Below are 16,468 nucleotides of genomic sequence, written 5' to 3'. Positions count from 1 at the left end.
AGAACTATTTTAAAAATAGTGCTGACTTATCATATGTGTTTAATACATGTTAATTTAGTAAATTATATTCAGGGTCAAAGTGATATGTTTATAATAGCACAACTACCAAGTGGAGTAACACTGAAACAATCTTTGGTGCATGTTTATTGATGAGGTGTAATTATGAAAATAGTCAACTGAACTATGGGACTAAACCTGCCTATTTTCCTATTGTGAATGACTTGTGGTCAGGGAGCTTGTGTGCTTTAACTCTTTATTACATTGACATTGTACTGACATTCTTAAACATAGCAATTCTAGAATATCTATTGTAGTAGAAGTCAAACCAAAATGTAAAGTACAGAGAGATATCCATATTAGGTGGTATCAATTTCACAAAATAATTTTCAATACTTACCATTTGCAAATGTAGCTTGGGAATCCATTCTAAATTGAGTATTTTAGAGTATCTCTCAAATCATTCATATATCAGACCAAGAGCAATCTCTTTTGTGCTAGAGCTTTTCTGAAAGCTTTCTTCACATCTTTGTTTCTCAGGGTGTATAGGAGAGGGTTTACCAAGGGGGTAACCACACAGTAGAACACTGAGATGACTTTACCAATAGTGAAGTTGTACTTGGCTGGAGGGCGAACATAAGCAAAGATAATGGTGCCATAATAGATAGAGACCACAGTGAGGTGGGAGGCACAGGTGGAGAAAGTTTTCTTCTGAGCCTCCCGGGAAGACAGCCTGATTATCGTGACCACAATGTGTCCATAGGAAGACATAGTGAGAAGGAAAGAACTTAGAATCACGACAGAGCTACATGTATAGCCCAAAGTCTCCACCAAAAATGTATCTGAGCAGGAGAGTTTAAAAATGGGGTCTGAGTCACAAAAGAAATGGTTGATCTTCTGGGGACCACAAAAGTTTAGATGGGAGATGAGTATGGTCGGTAGGAGAGGAGCAATGAAGCCCCCAATCCAAGATCCAGCTGAAAACCACAGGCACACCTGAAGACTCATGAGAAGTGAATACCTTAAAGGGCTGCAGATGGCCAGGTACCGGTCGTAGGCCATCACTGCCAGCAGGATGCACTCTGTAGCTCCCATGGAGAAAAAGAAGTAGTACTGGGTTATACACCCAGAAACAGAGATGGTAACAACCTGTGAGAGGCAGGTGGCCAGCAATTTAGGCACCGTGGCTGTGGTGTACCAGATCTCCAGGAATGACAAATTTCCTAAGAAAATGTACATGGGTGTTTGGAGTGTGATATCCATGAGAACAATGAAGATGATGAGGGTATTTCCCATGAGGGAGAGCAGATACACAGTGAGAAATATCACAAACAAGGTGAGCCGCAGATAGAGAACACCAGAAAACCCAAGAAAAATGAACTCTGTCACTGTTGTTTGGTTTGTTACATCCATATCTCATCTTCTCTGGTCTGGAATAAACCAACAAAGCCCAGAATATAGCAGATTAGCAAGAAGGGAATATTTTTGTATTCATTTATTTCATGATAATAGACTCCTAATTATAATAAAAGTTAATAGCTGGTTATAACCTAGTTGGTGTCTTTATAAACATTTCCATGGATGAGCTCACTTGATTTACAAAATAATCTCCAAAATGAATAGTCTAATAATCTACTCCACAAATGAAGAAAAACTAGACAGTAAATTGCTTTTTTAAAAATTTTATTTTGTTATGTTATGTTAATCACCATACATTGCATCATTAGTTTTTGATGTAATAAATTGCTTTCTAATAGTTACACCACTTTAAGTGGTAGAATGGGTTTTGTACCCATGTAAGTTGTTTTAAAAGACCACAGTCCAGGGGTTCCTGGGTGGCTCAGTTGGTTGGGCATCTGCCTTTGGCTCAGGTCATGATCTCGGGGTCTTGGGATCAAGCCCAACATCAAGCTCCCTGATCAGTGGGGAGCCTGCTTCTCCCTTTCCCCTTGCCCCACCTTGTGCTTTCTCTCCCTATTTCTCTCAAATAAATAATCTTTAAAAAATAAAAATTATACAAAAATAAAAAAACTTCAGTCCAAGCTAATATATAAAATATGGCTATTGGAAGAACGTGGCATTGTTTCATCACTGAGGAATTAACACCCTATGCATTAAAAGATGGTAAACTTAATAATGTATGTCTGAGGCCATTGGATAGGGGAAAGGGGACCTTTAGAATGCAGCTCCTACTCTGTATCAGTTGCCTTACAAATATAAAAGATTGCCTACAATTTTAACTGTGTGACCCTTATTATATGTCATCACTTAGGTTTTGGTAAAAGACTAGTACATGAGTTCTCCAGAAAACAAAACAAAACAAACAAACAATGTAGAATTCAACATTAATATAGAAGCACATGTTTGTCTTTTGAATCATTGCATTCACCAATGTTTCTACAGCGGTTAGGAACAGTCAAGCAAATAATTTCAAAGTCAGAAATAAATTTATCCTTCAATGGACATAAGATGAGTTTCCATAGCTTGGATATTGAGAAGGCCAACTTCATGTGAGATATATACAATCACCAAACTTTGGAGTGTACAAAACAGTAAACTATGTAGTTATTTTAAGCATTCTTGCCAAAATTAAGAAAAAAACAGATATCTTATTTGTAGAGAAACAAAGTATTTCAATGGGTTATTCCAGTATACATATGCATTAAGGCCAAAATATCAAGATGATAAATAGAAATTAGGCTAGAGAAATTGTTAGTACCCATAGTAAAAACGTTCTCTTATATGTAAGTATGTACAACTATTTCTTTAAGTCCCGGGTGTAAAGATATACACTTGATATCCCCTATATCACAATGAAAAATCAGTTGAATGTAATGTGAAGGCAACTGAGTTCATATGTACATATCTAAGCTAAACCTTTTTGGAGGCTGTACCACTATTCAAAAAGGTTTTTAAGAATATTATGACTAGCAATCAATGTAGAATTTATAATTTAATAAAATTTTGGAGGAAAAAATGGGCTAATTTAAAATATATATTTTATTGATTTTGTTTCTCTGGTTCCATAAGAAAAAAATTGATATTTGTATCATGTGTATATGATCAAGTGTCCAAAGTTACTCATTGCTATTATGAATAAGACATTGAATGATTCTTTTTCTCTTACCATTAACAGTAAGAAGAAAAAATAAGTATTTGGAAATAATACATAGAGAGCTTTCACAACAGAATCAGAAGAACATTATTCAAAAAAAAATCCCTTTTCTTTTCTTTTCTTTTTAAACTATAACAATTATTTAATTCTACTTATTTTTAACTCTCTCTAGTTGTATATAAACTTAGAAAGAAACTGAATGATAGAGAAATTAATTTTAATCATTTAACACTTTTATAAAAAGAAAATAATAAATATGAATAGGATCATCTATATATATTTAATTTGGTGGTTTTAATTGATAAGCTATAGTTTCTCATTCTACATGCCAAATGAATGTCTAAGGAAGTATATTGCCTTAAAGTAATAATCAAAAATTATTCAAGTCTTCTTCTATAATAACTCCATTACTCTCTAGAAAAGTAAGAAATAACATGGATTGTATCTCCCCAGATATACTCACAGCATATGCTCTGTTTGGTTATTTTTCAGAAATGGAATGCATTAGTTAAATTTCCTTTAAAATTTCCTTTTCCAGCAAGGCTATGTATTAGACTATACTACATTTAATTAAATCATAAGGGAAATTAGCTAAGGAATTTCCTCACTGCTATGTCATTGGCTGTGGCATACCATCTGTGCTACAGATAAACACCAAATTCTTTTTTTTTTTCTTTTTCTTCATCTCTCTTTTTAACCCCTGTTGCCAGGATGCAGAGAGAACATGGTTTGAGATCCCCCTTGTAAAGAAGAATTAAGATTTCATCAGCATTGAACGTTGGAAACCTGTCTTCTACCTTGGGACATATACATAGATTCCCTGGGGATTTTTCTTTAGTGAGGGTCAGCGTACTTTTCCCTCGGTGCTGAAGAAAGTGCAAAGCTGCTATGGGAAACATTTAAAATGTCTTCATATTAACTGAAAGAAAAGCCTCCTAAGTGCCATTATTAGCTCCCACTGTCCATGATATTCGATCTTCCAAGTATGATTGTAGATTTGTATTTCTCAATATTGAAGCCACTGTAAGCATGGCCAGAAGACAGTATTCTCTAGCATAAAAAGCACAAATTCAGAATTGAAAATTTCCCTTCCAATAATAGAAATATACAATAAGCAAAACAAAACAAGCAATATTCTTTTGACAATTTTTAATAGCAAATAACTCAACTAAAAAGTATTTACTGAATATGTGTGGAAAACAGTATTGTCCAATAAAGTAGATATCAAGATTGAGACATTTGACAAAAGATTTATTTTGCAGAAGCATAGTGAATATGTGCATAGTGAATATGAAAGTCTGGCAAAACTTTGTGTCAGAAGAAAATTACACTCTAGCAGATGAAATAAAGAAAAATCTAAATGATATGCACATATGTATGCTGATAAGGGAATTTATAAATTTGAACTAGTTCAAATTATTCATGGAAAATCATGTTTATTTAGGATATTGTTTTAATGAACCTTGGTTATTTCATATGTTATATAAAATAAAACTAAATTCTTATGCATAAATGCCAAGTAGATCCAACATTTATTTATTGAAAAGAGAAATCACAAACCCATTGCTGTCCATGAGGAAGTTAAAGTCACCAGGAAATATTTGAAAAATGTATGGAGGCAGTTTGTAGTATGTGAGATTTGGGTTTCATACATTGAAAGGGCATATTTCAAGTCAGAAATAAAAATATAAATTTATTTCTAAAGGGAAAAGGAAATATAATTTTAAATTAAATTTTAGAGCAATTAATTTACATATGATAAAATGCACCCATTATAAATAGAGTCTAATGCGTTTTGACAAATGTATAAACACATATAACTAAAAACATAGTCAAAGTACATTGTCTCTCATGAAAAACAAACTGAGGGCTCTAGAGGGGAGGGGGGTGGGAGGATGGGTTAGCATGGTGATGGGTATTAAAAAGGGCACATTCTGCGTGGAGCACTGGGTGTTATACACAAACAATGAATCATGGAACACTACATGTAAAACTAATGATGTAATGTATGGTGATTAACATAACAATAAAAAACATAGTCAAGAAATATAGCCTTCTTATATACTCCAGAATGTTTCCTTATTCTCCATGCACTCAATTCAATTCTCTCCTTAGACAAAGAGAGTAACAGATCTAATTCTTGCTACAATAGATTAATTTTGCTTATTCTAGATTTTTATATATACAGAATGATGGAGCATTTCTTATTTTGTTTTGGGCTTCTTTTATCTACCATCATAGGTTAGAAAAAAAAAGTTTTGAGAGACAGAGCAGGGGAGAGGGACAGAGAGAGAGGAAGAGAGAGAATCTTAAGCAGGCTCCATCTCATGACTCTGAGATCATGAAATGAGTCAAAATCAAGAATAGGGAACTTAACCGACTGAGCCAACCAGGAACCCCAGTCTTCACTAATCCTTGATATTGATAGTTTGTGTCTTTATTTTTCTCTTGATTAGAGACTTACAAGATTTGTTTTTTAATATTTTTAAGTACAAATTTTTGATTTCATTGGCATTTTCTATTATTTTTTAAATCATTGATTTCTGCTTCTATTATTTTCCTTATGTTCCCTTGTTTATACTTAATTTGTCCTTATTTTCTTTTGGTTTCTTAAGATAGATTAGATTATTGATTTCACTTTTTATATCCTAATATCAACATTTAAAACTACTATATAATTCTCTCTAAGTGATAATGCATCTGACAAAATATTTTCTAATTTCCCTGTGATTTTTCCTCTTATCATTGCTTTATTCAACTTTTTAAAAATATTTTTATATATTTCTCTAAAATTTTACTTATATTGTCACAATTAAGTTGTATGAGCACAGATAACTCCAGCATATTTTACTAAGCATTTGAAGGTAAAATAATTGCATCAAACATAAATTATTCTTGGTGGTAGGACAAGGAGATCTTGTCTAAAAAAATTTACAGCACTAGCATGCTTGAGCAAATTCAGTAGAAAAAAAGTACAATTACACATCAGTATATTTAATAAAAAAGACAAAAACTACCAAATAATACATCAGTTAAGGAAAACAAAACAAAACAAAACAAGGTATATTTTTTTTTCTATCTGAGAAATGTAACATTGCCTTAATTTTAGAAAATAAATTATTATTCAGTTTATTACCCTAGAAAGATATAATAACATGTTAATCTTACATATTTTTAAAATACAAAATCTATTTCTAGGGAGAAAATATTTAAAAATTAAAAATTAAAAAAATTACAAGGTTTAAAGCTAAAAATGCCTACAGTGGGAAGTCAACAAAGTAAGCACTTTAAAGTGTTTTATTTCACAGAAATAAAAGCCAAGCAGATGTCGGAACCTGTATTATTAGACCTCAAACAAACAAACACCATTTTTTCGAGCAATTTAAGGAATGTTGAAATGAGAAAATGACAATTTAAAAAAGCAGGAGTGTTTATGCTATTTTTACATGTCCTCATCCCAGCCCTCTCCCTAATGCATTAGTAATGTTCAAGTAATAGATTCTTAAAGCAGCAAAAGTCTATGAGTCGTGGCAGACCATATTCCCAGTATGGAATCATGGTCCCTGGTTCTAGAGCAGAAAGAGAAGACCTAACTCACATATTAGTCTGTGTGCTTATTCTAACCAGTCAAGAGATTATTTGAGTGATGAATATAAGATGTTTGTCTGACTCACTTAACTTGAAATGCAGATTGGAAGATCAATGGACATTACTAAGAAATTGTGTAATAAAAATAATAAATCATATGTCTTGGAAAAATATTACTAGTTAAAACAATGGAGTTAATACAATGGAAGGACAAAGTCCAGGGGAAAATGCTGTGGGAAACTCATTGGAAATTTAGGACATTGAAAGAAGCCATGCATACAGGGGGATTTAGAAAGCCAGATGTGGAGGGGTCCCTGGCTGATGCAGTTGGATAAGCATCCCAATCTTGGTTTTGGTTCAGGTCATGACCTCTGGGTCATGAGATTGAGCCCCACATGGGACTCTGCACTGAGTGCAGAGTTTACTTGAGATTGTCCCTTTCCCTCTGCTCCTCCTGCTCATGCTCTTGCTCTCTAAAACAAATAAATCTTTAGAAATCCATATAAGGGGGGAAAAAAGGAAAAATAAAAGAAAGCCATATGAATGCTCAGAAAAGACTGGAGAAGGTCCAAACCTTTCACCACAGGCAGATCACTGGGATCAGTGCAATACCAGCTAAATGTTGAATACTTAATACTCAAGCACAGAACCAATATATAAAGACCAGAAGAGTTGCATTTAGGTATATATATTTTCTTTCCCCCCTCTTTTCATGGAGTTCCTGGAATAGGAATGAATTTCTGTCAAAATGGTAGATAAATGTGAACTAAAGTGAAATAAAGCACAGATATGCACTGACAACAAATCACAAATAAAAGTATATCAAAGAAATTGGAATGGTACCTAAATAAATGGACAACTAGTGCCAGTAGCAGTTTACAAAAAAGTCAAGAAGCCTTGGGAAAAGGGGGAGAATATAACTTCTTGTGTAACCAGTAATAACAGGAAAATATCTATTATTCACAAAATAATAAAGAGGTATACAAAAACCAAGAGAGTTTATCCCAAAGGAAAAAAATAACTTGACAGATATTCCTGACAGAGCCCAGTATTTGAAATGAATAGAGAAACTTTAAAACAAATGCCTAACCTGTGCTCAAATTGCTAAAGGTAACTCTGGTAAAACTAACAATAATAATAATAAAACAATCATAATAATAGAAACAATGAAAATTATGTATGTACAAAATGAGAATATTAACAAAAGGATAGACATTTTTAAAAAGTAAGTAAAATTCAAGAGCTTAAAAGAATAATAAAGTGAAAAATTCACTAGTAGAGTTCAAGAACAGATTTGAAATGATAGAAGAATCAGGAAACTTGAAAATAGGGTAAGTGAGTGTTGAATTTGAAGACCAGAACAAAATACAAATGAACAAAAATGATTAGACCCTAAGGAAACTGGGACAACATCAAATAGACCAGTATCCACATTATAAAAGTATAATTAGGAGATAAGAGAGAGTGGGAGAAAGATTATTTGGGGAAAAGTAGACAAAATTTCTCATATTCGATAGAAGACATAAATCTACAAATTGAAGAAGCTTTAGAAATCTGAGAAAGGTAAATACAAAGATTCCTTCATCAAGACACATTCTAATAAAATTGTTATAAGATATAAAGACAAAGATCCAAAGACAATGACTGACTTTTTAAAGCAAAAAGCAAGAACCAAATCTTCATGTATAGGGGATCCTACATAAGATTAACAAACAGCTCCTCAGAAATGATGCATTATAGGCAGTGGCATGGCTATTTAAAGTGCTGCAAGAAAAAACGGTCAAACTAAAATTTAATACCCAGCAATACTGCCCTTGAAAAATGAAGGAGAAAGTAAGACATTCTCCTATAAATAGTAATTGTTATTTTGTTATCAGTAGACTTATCTCGTAAAAAAATGCTAAAGAAAATTCTTCTGATTGAAATTAAAGAAACTTGACAATAAATCAGTGTTCTGTAGAGAAATTCAAGTAATTTGATAATAGTAATTGCATGGGAGGATATATAATCAACATTATTGTGTTTGTAGTGAATAACTGCAATTTTTGCATAATCTCAAAGAAAACTGCCATAAAGTACAAATTAATGTAACTAGCCCCACATCTAAAGATATATATAATACTCAACAATATTACAAAAGTGGGGTGGACCTATGTAGGAAAAGCATATTTATGCTATTGAAATTAAGTTTGTACAAAATCAAATTTGATTGCTATGATTTTATAATGACTTTGTAATGAGAAATATAGTTTTCCTAGTAACAAAGAAAATATCAATAAAACATAAACAAAAGGAAATAACAAATGAATCATAGCAAATCACTATAAAATATAAAAACACATATGTAAGCAGTTATGGAGGAAATGAATAAAAAGCAGACAAGACATACAGTAAACCACCAATGAATAAATAAAATAAAAATTTAGTAAATGGCTACATCTATAATAATATAAAAAGAATTAACCACCTAAATTAATTTAAACAGATAATGAAAGACATGAATACTGAATATTACAAATTATTGCTGAAGGAAATTAAAGAATAAATCTTAAATTAATAGAAAGATCCCATGTGTTATCAGAAGACTTAATATTGTTAACATGTTACTACTACTTAATCTACAGATTCAATTCAATCCCTACCAAATTCAAATAGTTTCATTTGTAAAATGGTAAAGCTATCCTCAATCACAGGGAATTGTGAGAGGCCTCAAATAACCAGTCTTGAAAAAGAATAAAATTTTGAAGCACTCACAGTCTTTGGTTTCAGAAAAATATAATGATAGAAGAATAGATATATACCATTGGGATAGAATCAACATATCAGAAGTAAACCCAAATATCTATGGCCAAATGATTTTTTGAGAAGAATGTAAATTCCATTCGGTGAGGAAAGATTTATGTCTTTAACAGATGATATTTGGACAACTGAATTTTTAAATGCAAAAGAATAATACTGTATTTCTACTTCCCACCATCTACAAAAATTAATTCAAATGGATCAATGACCTAAATATAAGAGCTGAATTCATATAACTCTAAGAATGAAAAAAGAAAAAGAAAACTAATACTTCATGGCCTCAATTTTGACAGTGGAATATTAGATATAACACCAAATATATAAGCAACAAAGGAAAATGATACATTAGACTACATTAAAATAAAACATTTGGAAATCAAGAAAATTTTCTGGAAAGTGAATAGACAACATACAGTTTTTGAAATAAAAATCTGGAAGATATATATGTGATCATGTTTTAAATCCCAAAGATACAGATAACTCATGCAGGGAAAGAAAAAAGAAAACAAGTAAATTGTGTTCTAAAGAAGCATACATGTGGCTGTTGGCCATTAGTATGTCTTCTCTGGAGAAATGCCTGCTCATGTCCTCTGCCCATTTCTTGATTGGATTAATTATTCTTTGGGTGTTAAGTTTGATATGTTCTCTATAGATTTCGGAAGTATCTTTTCCCATGCTGTCGGTTGTCTTTTGGTTTTGTGGACTGTTTCTTTTGCTGTGCAAAAGCTTTTTATCTTGATGAAGTCCCAATAGTTCATTATTGCCTTTGTTTCCCTTGCATTTGGAGATGTGTCTAGGAAGAAGTTGCTGTGGCCAAGTTCATAGAGGTTGCTGCCTGTGTTCTCTAGGACTTTGATGGATTCCTGGACAATGGACACATGAAAAGATGCTCAACATCCTTGGTGTCAGGGAGATACAAACCAAAACCATGATGCAATACCATCTCACACCAGTCAGAGTGGCTAAAATTAACAAGTCAGGAAATGACAGATGTTGGGGAAGATGAAGAGAAAGTGGAACCCACCTACATTGTTGGTGGGAATGCAAGCTGGTGCAGCTACTCTGGAAACCAGTATAGAGGTTCCTCAAAAAGTTGAAAATAGAGCTACCCTACAACCCAGCAATTGCACTACTGGGTATTTACCCCAAAGATACAAATGTAGTGATCCAAAGGGGCACTTGCACCCCAATGTTCATAGCAGAAATGTCCATAATAGCCAAACTATGGAAAGAACCCAGATGTCCATTGACTGATGAATGGATAAAAAAGAGGTGGTATATGTATACAATGGAATATTACACAGCCATCAAAAAATGAAATCTTGCCATTTGCAATGACGTGGATGGAACTAGAGTGAATGAGACAATCAGAGAAAGACAATTATCTAATGATCTCACTGATATGTGGAATTTAAGAAACAAATCAGAGGATCATAGGGGAAGAGAGGAAAAAATAAAACAAGATGAAACCAGAGAGGGAGACAAACCACAAGAGACTCTTAATTATAGAAAACACACTGAGGTTTCCTGGTAGAGGGGTGGGGTAACTGGGGGATGGGCATTAAGGAGGGCATGTGATGTAATGAACATGGGAAATTATATAAAGCTAATGAATCACAGGCCTGTACCTCTGAAACCAATAATATATAGTATGCTAATTAATTGATTTAAATAAAACATGTTTAAAAAAGAAGACACACAAATGGCCAATAAATACATTAAATATGCTCAAAATCATTAGTTATTAGGAAAATTTAAAACTATAATGAGAAATAACTTCACACACTTACTAAACTGGGTAGTATTATAGTAATAAAGCATAAAAATGGAAGCCTAATACTTTGCCACGACATTGTATAACACGTTACTATAGAAAACATTTTGGAAGTTCCTTAAAAAGCAAAACATAATATTCCCACATAATCCAATAATTCTACTCTTATGTATATACTTAAAGCATTTTATAAAAGGGAATAAAAATATATTTTTATACCAATGCGCATTGAAGAATTATTCCCATTGGTGAAAGGTGGAAAAAGCCAAATGTCCATCAAAGGATACATGGAAAAGAAAACAAACAAACAAAAAACTAACTGTGGTGTATATCAAAAATACGATATTCCTTAGACATGGAAATGATGTTATGATACATGCTATAACATAGATGAAGCTTAAAAACATGCTAAGTGAAATAAATCAGACGAACACATATTGGTTAATTCTACTTATATGGGGTATCTAGATTCAGAAACTCAATAGAACAAAAAGTAGATTAGAAGTTACCAAAGGGTGGGGAAGCCCGAGTGACTCAGTTGGTTAAGGGTTGAACTCTTGATTTCAGCTCAGGTCATGATCTCAGGGTCATGAGATCAACCTGCGGTGTGGCTCCATGCTCAGTGGGGCATCAGCTTCTCTCCCTCTCTCTATCCTCCTTGAGTCATATTTTCCTCCATTTGGGCTCCAAAACTTTGCTCAATCTCTCTGGATTCTTCCCATGCTTCTGTGCCCATACCTGTTTGATCTCCTTTGATTCTTACTTCTCCTTTTCAAAGAATTGAAGCATGGAAGTCAACCACTTATTTTTAGGGGCCTTTTATCTTTATCTATGTTCACTCCTGGTTTGATTTCCTCCTCTGTCATGAGCTTAACTACTAAATTATAGCTGGAAATTTGGGGATGTTAGTCCTGATCTCTGTTTCTCTCCAGATTTCTTATGAGTGAATTCTGTGCCTGGGTGAAAGGAGAGGGAAGGGAAAGGGGTAAGAAGAATTTTATGAAGGGACATGATTTCCTTCTGTCTGATTCAGGATATCAGCAGAATGTGTTCCCATGGACCTTTGGGATTGCTCCACTTTAGAATCCCCACACTGGCATTATGAACACACTCAAATCCACAGGTGCACAGCCTACTCCTTCCCATCACTGTGCAACTGGCTCCTTGTAAGTGCATCCACAAAATAAATTTCCAATAGAAGAAACCACAACTTTGATTCTTTATAGATAGATAGATGGATAAATAGATGATAGAAATGATAGATGATAGATGATGGATCGATAGATAGATATGGTATATATATATCAGTTGATGGACATTTGGGCTCTTCCATAATTTGGCTATTGTTGACAATGATGCTATAAATATCGTAGAGCATTTATCCCTTTAAATTTAGTATTTTGTGTTCTTTGGGCAATACCTAGTAGTGCAATTGCTGGATCATAGGGTACTTCTATTTTTACTGTTTGGAGGAACCTCAATACTGTTTTCCAGAGTGGCTGTACCAGCTTGCATTCCCACCTACAGTGTAAGAGGGTTCCCCTTTCTCCATATCCTTGCCAACACCTGCTGTCTCTTATGTTGTGGAATTTAGCCAGTCTGATGGTTTGTGAGGTGATATCTCATTGTAGTTTTGATTTGTATTTCCTGATGATCGATAACATTGAGCATCTTTTCATATGTCTGCTGGCCATCTGTATGTCTTCTTTGGGAAAAAAAAAGTCTATTCATGTCTTCTGCCCATTTTTAAAGATTTTATTTATTTATTTGTCAGAGAGCGAGAAAAAGCAGGGGAAGTGGCAGACAGAGGGAGAAGCAGGCTCCCCGCTGAGCAAGGAGTCCAACATGGGGTTCGATCCTGGACCCTGGTATCGTGACCTGAGCTGAAGGCAGATACTTAACCAACTGAGACACCCAGGCGTCCCACTTCTGCCCATTTTTAATAGGAATATTTGTGTTTAGGGTGTTGAGTTTTATAAATTCTTAAATGTTTTGGACACTAATCCTTTATCAGATATAGAATTTGCAAATGTCTTCTCCCATTCCTTAAGTTGCCTTTTAGCTTTGCTGACTCTTTCCTTCATTCCCAATAGTTTGTTTTTGTTTTGTTTCATTTGCCATAGGAAGCACATCAAAAAGAGGTTGCTATGGTTGATATCAAAGAGGTTATTGCCTGTGTTCTCCTCTAGGATTTTTATGGTCTGGGGTCTCACATATAGGTCTTTAATCCATTTTGAATTTACTTTTTTGTATAATGTAAGTGGTCCAGGTTCATTCTTTTGCATGTTGCTTTCCAATTTTCACAACATCATCTTTTGAGGAGACTATATGTTTCCCACTGGATATTCTTTCTTGTTTTTGGAATATTAATTGAACATATAATTGTGAGTTTATTTCTGGGTTTTCTATTCTGTTCCATTAATTGATGTGTCTATTTTTGTGCCAGTATGATAGTGTTATACTCACCACAGCTTTGTAATATAACTTGAATTTCGGAATTGTGATGCCTTTAGTTTTCCTTTTCTTTTTCAAGGTAGTTTTGGCTATTCAGGGTCTTTTGTAGTTCCATAAACATTTTAGGATTGTTTGTTCTAGCTCTGTGAACAATGATGTGGTATTCTGATAAGGATTGCATTAAATGTGTAGATTGTTTTGGGTAGTATAGACATTTTAACAATATTTGTTCTTCCTATGCATAAGCATGGGATGCCTTTCCATTTCTTTATGTCCTCTTTAATTTCTTTTACAGTACTTCATAGTTACTTTCATAGTACAAGTCTTTCACTTCTTTGGTTAGGTTAATCCCTACATATCTTATCATAGGTGGTGTAGTCGTAAATGGCACTGACACCATAATTTATCTTTCTGCTGGTGTATATTGATATTTTTTATGTTCAGTTAGTCAACATATAGTACATCATTTGTTTTTGATGTAGTTTTCAATGATTCATTAGTTGATTATAATACTGCTCATCACATGTGCCCTCCTTAATACCCATCACCGGGCTACCCCATCCCTCCATCCCCCTCCCTTCTGAAACCTTCAGTTTAGTTCCTGGAGTCCATAGTCTCTCATGGTTTGTCTCCCTCTCTGATTTCTTCCCATTCAGTTTTTCCTCCTTTCCCCTATGGTCTTCTGTGCTATTCCTTATGTTCCACAAATAAGTGAAACCATATGATAATTGACTTTCTCTGCTTGACTTATTTCACTTAACATAATCTCCCCCAGTCCCATCCATGTCGATGCAAATGGTGGGTATTCATACTTTATGATGGCTGAGTAATATTCCATTGTATATATGGACCACATCTTCTTTATCCATTCATCTGTTGAAGGGCATCTCGGCTCTGTGACTGTACTGAATATTTTTATATTTTCTAGCAGTTTTTTGGTAGAGTCTTTTGGGTTTTTTATATAGGGTATCATGTCACCTGCAAATGATGAAAGTTTACTTTTTCCTTATGATTTTAATATATTTTATTTTTTGTTGTCTCTTGTGTCTAGGACTTTCAGCCCTATATTAAATAACAATAGTGTTAAGTGTGGACATCCCTGTCTTGTTCCTGACCATAGAGGAAAAGTTCTGTTTTTTCCATTGAGAATGATATCAGCTGTGAGTCTTTCATAGACGGCCTTAGTATGCTAAGATATGCTCCTTCTAACCCTACCTTTTCCAGGGTTTTTATCATGAATGGATGTTGTACTTTCCCAAATGGTTTTTCTGCATCTATTGATGTGATCATATGGTGATTATCCTTTCTTTTATTGATGTGATTTTATCAGAGTGATTTTTTTTGTAAGTATTGAACCACTCTTGCAAAACAGGAATAAATCCCACTTGGTCATGGTGAATGAGTCCTTTAAGGTACTGTTGGATTGGTTTGCTAGTCTTTTACCAAGAATTTTTGCAACCCTGTCTTATCAGGGATATTGTCCTGTAGTTCTCTTTTTTAGTGGAGTCTTATCTGGTTTTGGAATCAGGGTAATGGCCTCATTGAATGAGTTTTAAAGTTTTACTTCCTTTTCTATTTTTTTTCTTTTTTTTTTCTGAATAGTTTGAGAGGAATAGGTATAACTTCTCCTTCAAATATTTGGTAGAATTTGCCTGTGAATTCATCTGGTCTATGTACCTTTGTGTTTTTTTGTTTTTGTTTTTGTTTTGTTTTTTGGAATTTTTGGAATACTGACTCAATTTCTTCCCTGGATATTGGTCTGTCCAAGTCTCTATTTCTTCCTGTTTTAGTTTTGGTAATTTATATGATTTGAGGAATTTATTCATTTCTTCCAAGTTGCCCAATTTTCTGGCATACAGTTTTTCATTTCTGTATTTGTATTTCTGTAGTATTAGTTATTATTTATCCTCTTTCATTTGTGATTTTATTTATTTGGGTATTTTCTATTGTCATTTTAATAACTCTGGCAAAAGGTTAATTAATTTTATTATTTTTTTCAAAGAACTAGCTCTTGGTTTCACTCATCTGTTCTATTGTTTTTGTTTTTGTTTGTTTTAACTGCTATGCCATTTATTTCTGCTCTATTTCTTAGTATTTCCTTCATCCTGCTGGCTTTAGGCTTTATATATTGTTCTTTCTCCATTTCCTTTAGGTGTAAGGTTAGGTTCTTTATTTAAGATTTCCCCTGTTTCTTATGTTAGGCCTGTATTGCTATGTACTTCCTTCAAAGGACTGTTTTTGCTGCAACCCAAAGATTTCGGAACGTTGTGCTTCATTTTCATTTGTTTCCATGTATTTTATTGTTTGTTCTTTGATTTCCTAGTTGGCCCTTTCATTGTTTACTAGTATGTTGTTTAACTCTCCTGTATTTGTAGTCTTTTCAAAGTGTTTTTTTTTTTCTTCTTGTGGCTCATTACTAGTTTCATACCATTGTGGTCAGAAAAGGTCATGGTATGATTTCAGTGTTTTTGTACTTGTGGAGGCTTCCTTTGTGATCTAATATGTGATCAATTCTGGAGAATGTCTCATGTGCACTCAAAAATAGTGTCTTCTGCTTCTGTAGAATGAAATGTTCTAAATATATTTAAGTCCATCTGGTCCAGTGTGTCATTCAAAGCCATTATTTTCTTGCTGATTTTCGGCTTAGATGATCTGTCCACTGAAGTTAAGAGAGCTGTTAAAATCTCCTATTACAGTATTATTAGCAATCAGTTGCTTAACTGTTTTATATATTTGGGTGC

General features: G+C 33.6%; 1 protein-coding gene across 1 annotated transcript; it reads right to left on the bottom strand.

The window, feature by feature from the left end:
* Window positions 1-468: 468 nt before the first annotated feature.
* LOC114202014 (olfactory receptor 11L1-like) lies at window positions 469-1,410 on the bottom strand. The gene has a single exon (XM_028094994.1). The coding sequence runs from the start codon at window positions 1,408-1,410 to the stop codon at window positions 469-471; it is 942 nt and encodes a 313-aa protein (XP_027950795.1).
* Between the last annotated feature and the right edge of the window lie 15,058 nt (window positions 1,411-16,468).

The sequence above is a fragment of the Eumetopias jubatus genome, unplaced genomic scaffold (assembly GCF_037043125.1).
Source record: "Eumetopias jubatus isolate StellerSeaLion01/CBP00866 unplaced genomic scaffold, mEumJub1_p1.0 scaffold_5, whole genome shotgun sequence".
Lineage (NCBI taxonomy): Eukaryota > Metazoa > Chordata > Mammalia > Carnivora > Otariidae > Eumetopias > Eumetopias jubatus.
The sequence above is the reverse complement of the archived record's forward strand: the minus strand, read 5'-3'. Positions and strand labels throughout refer to the sequence as shown.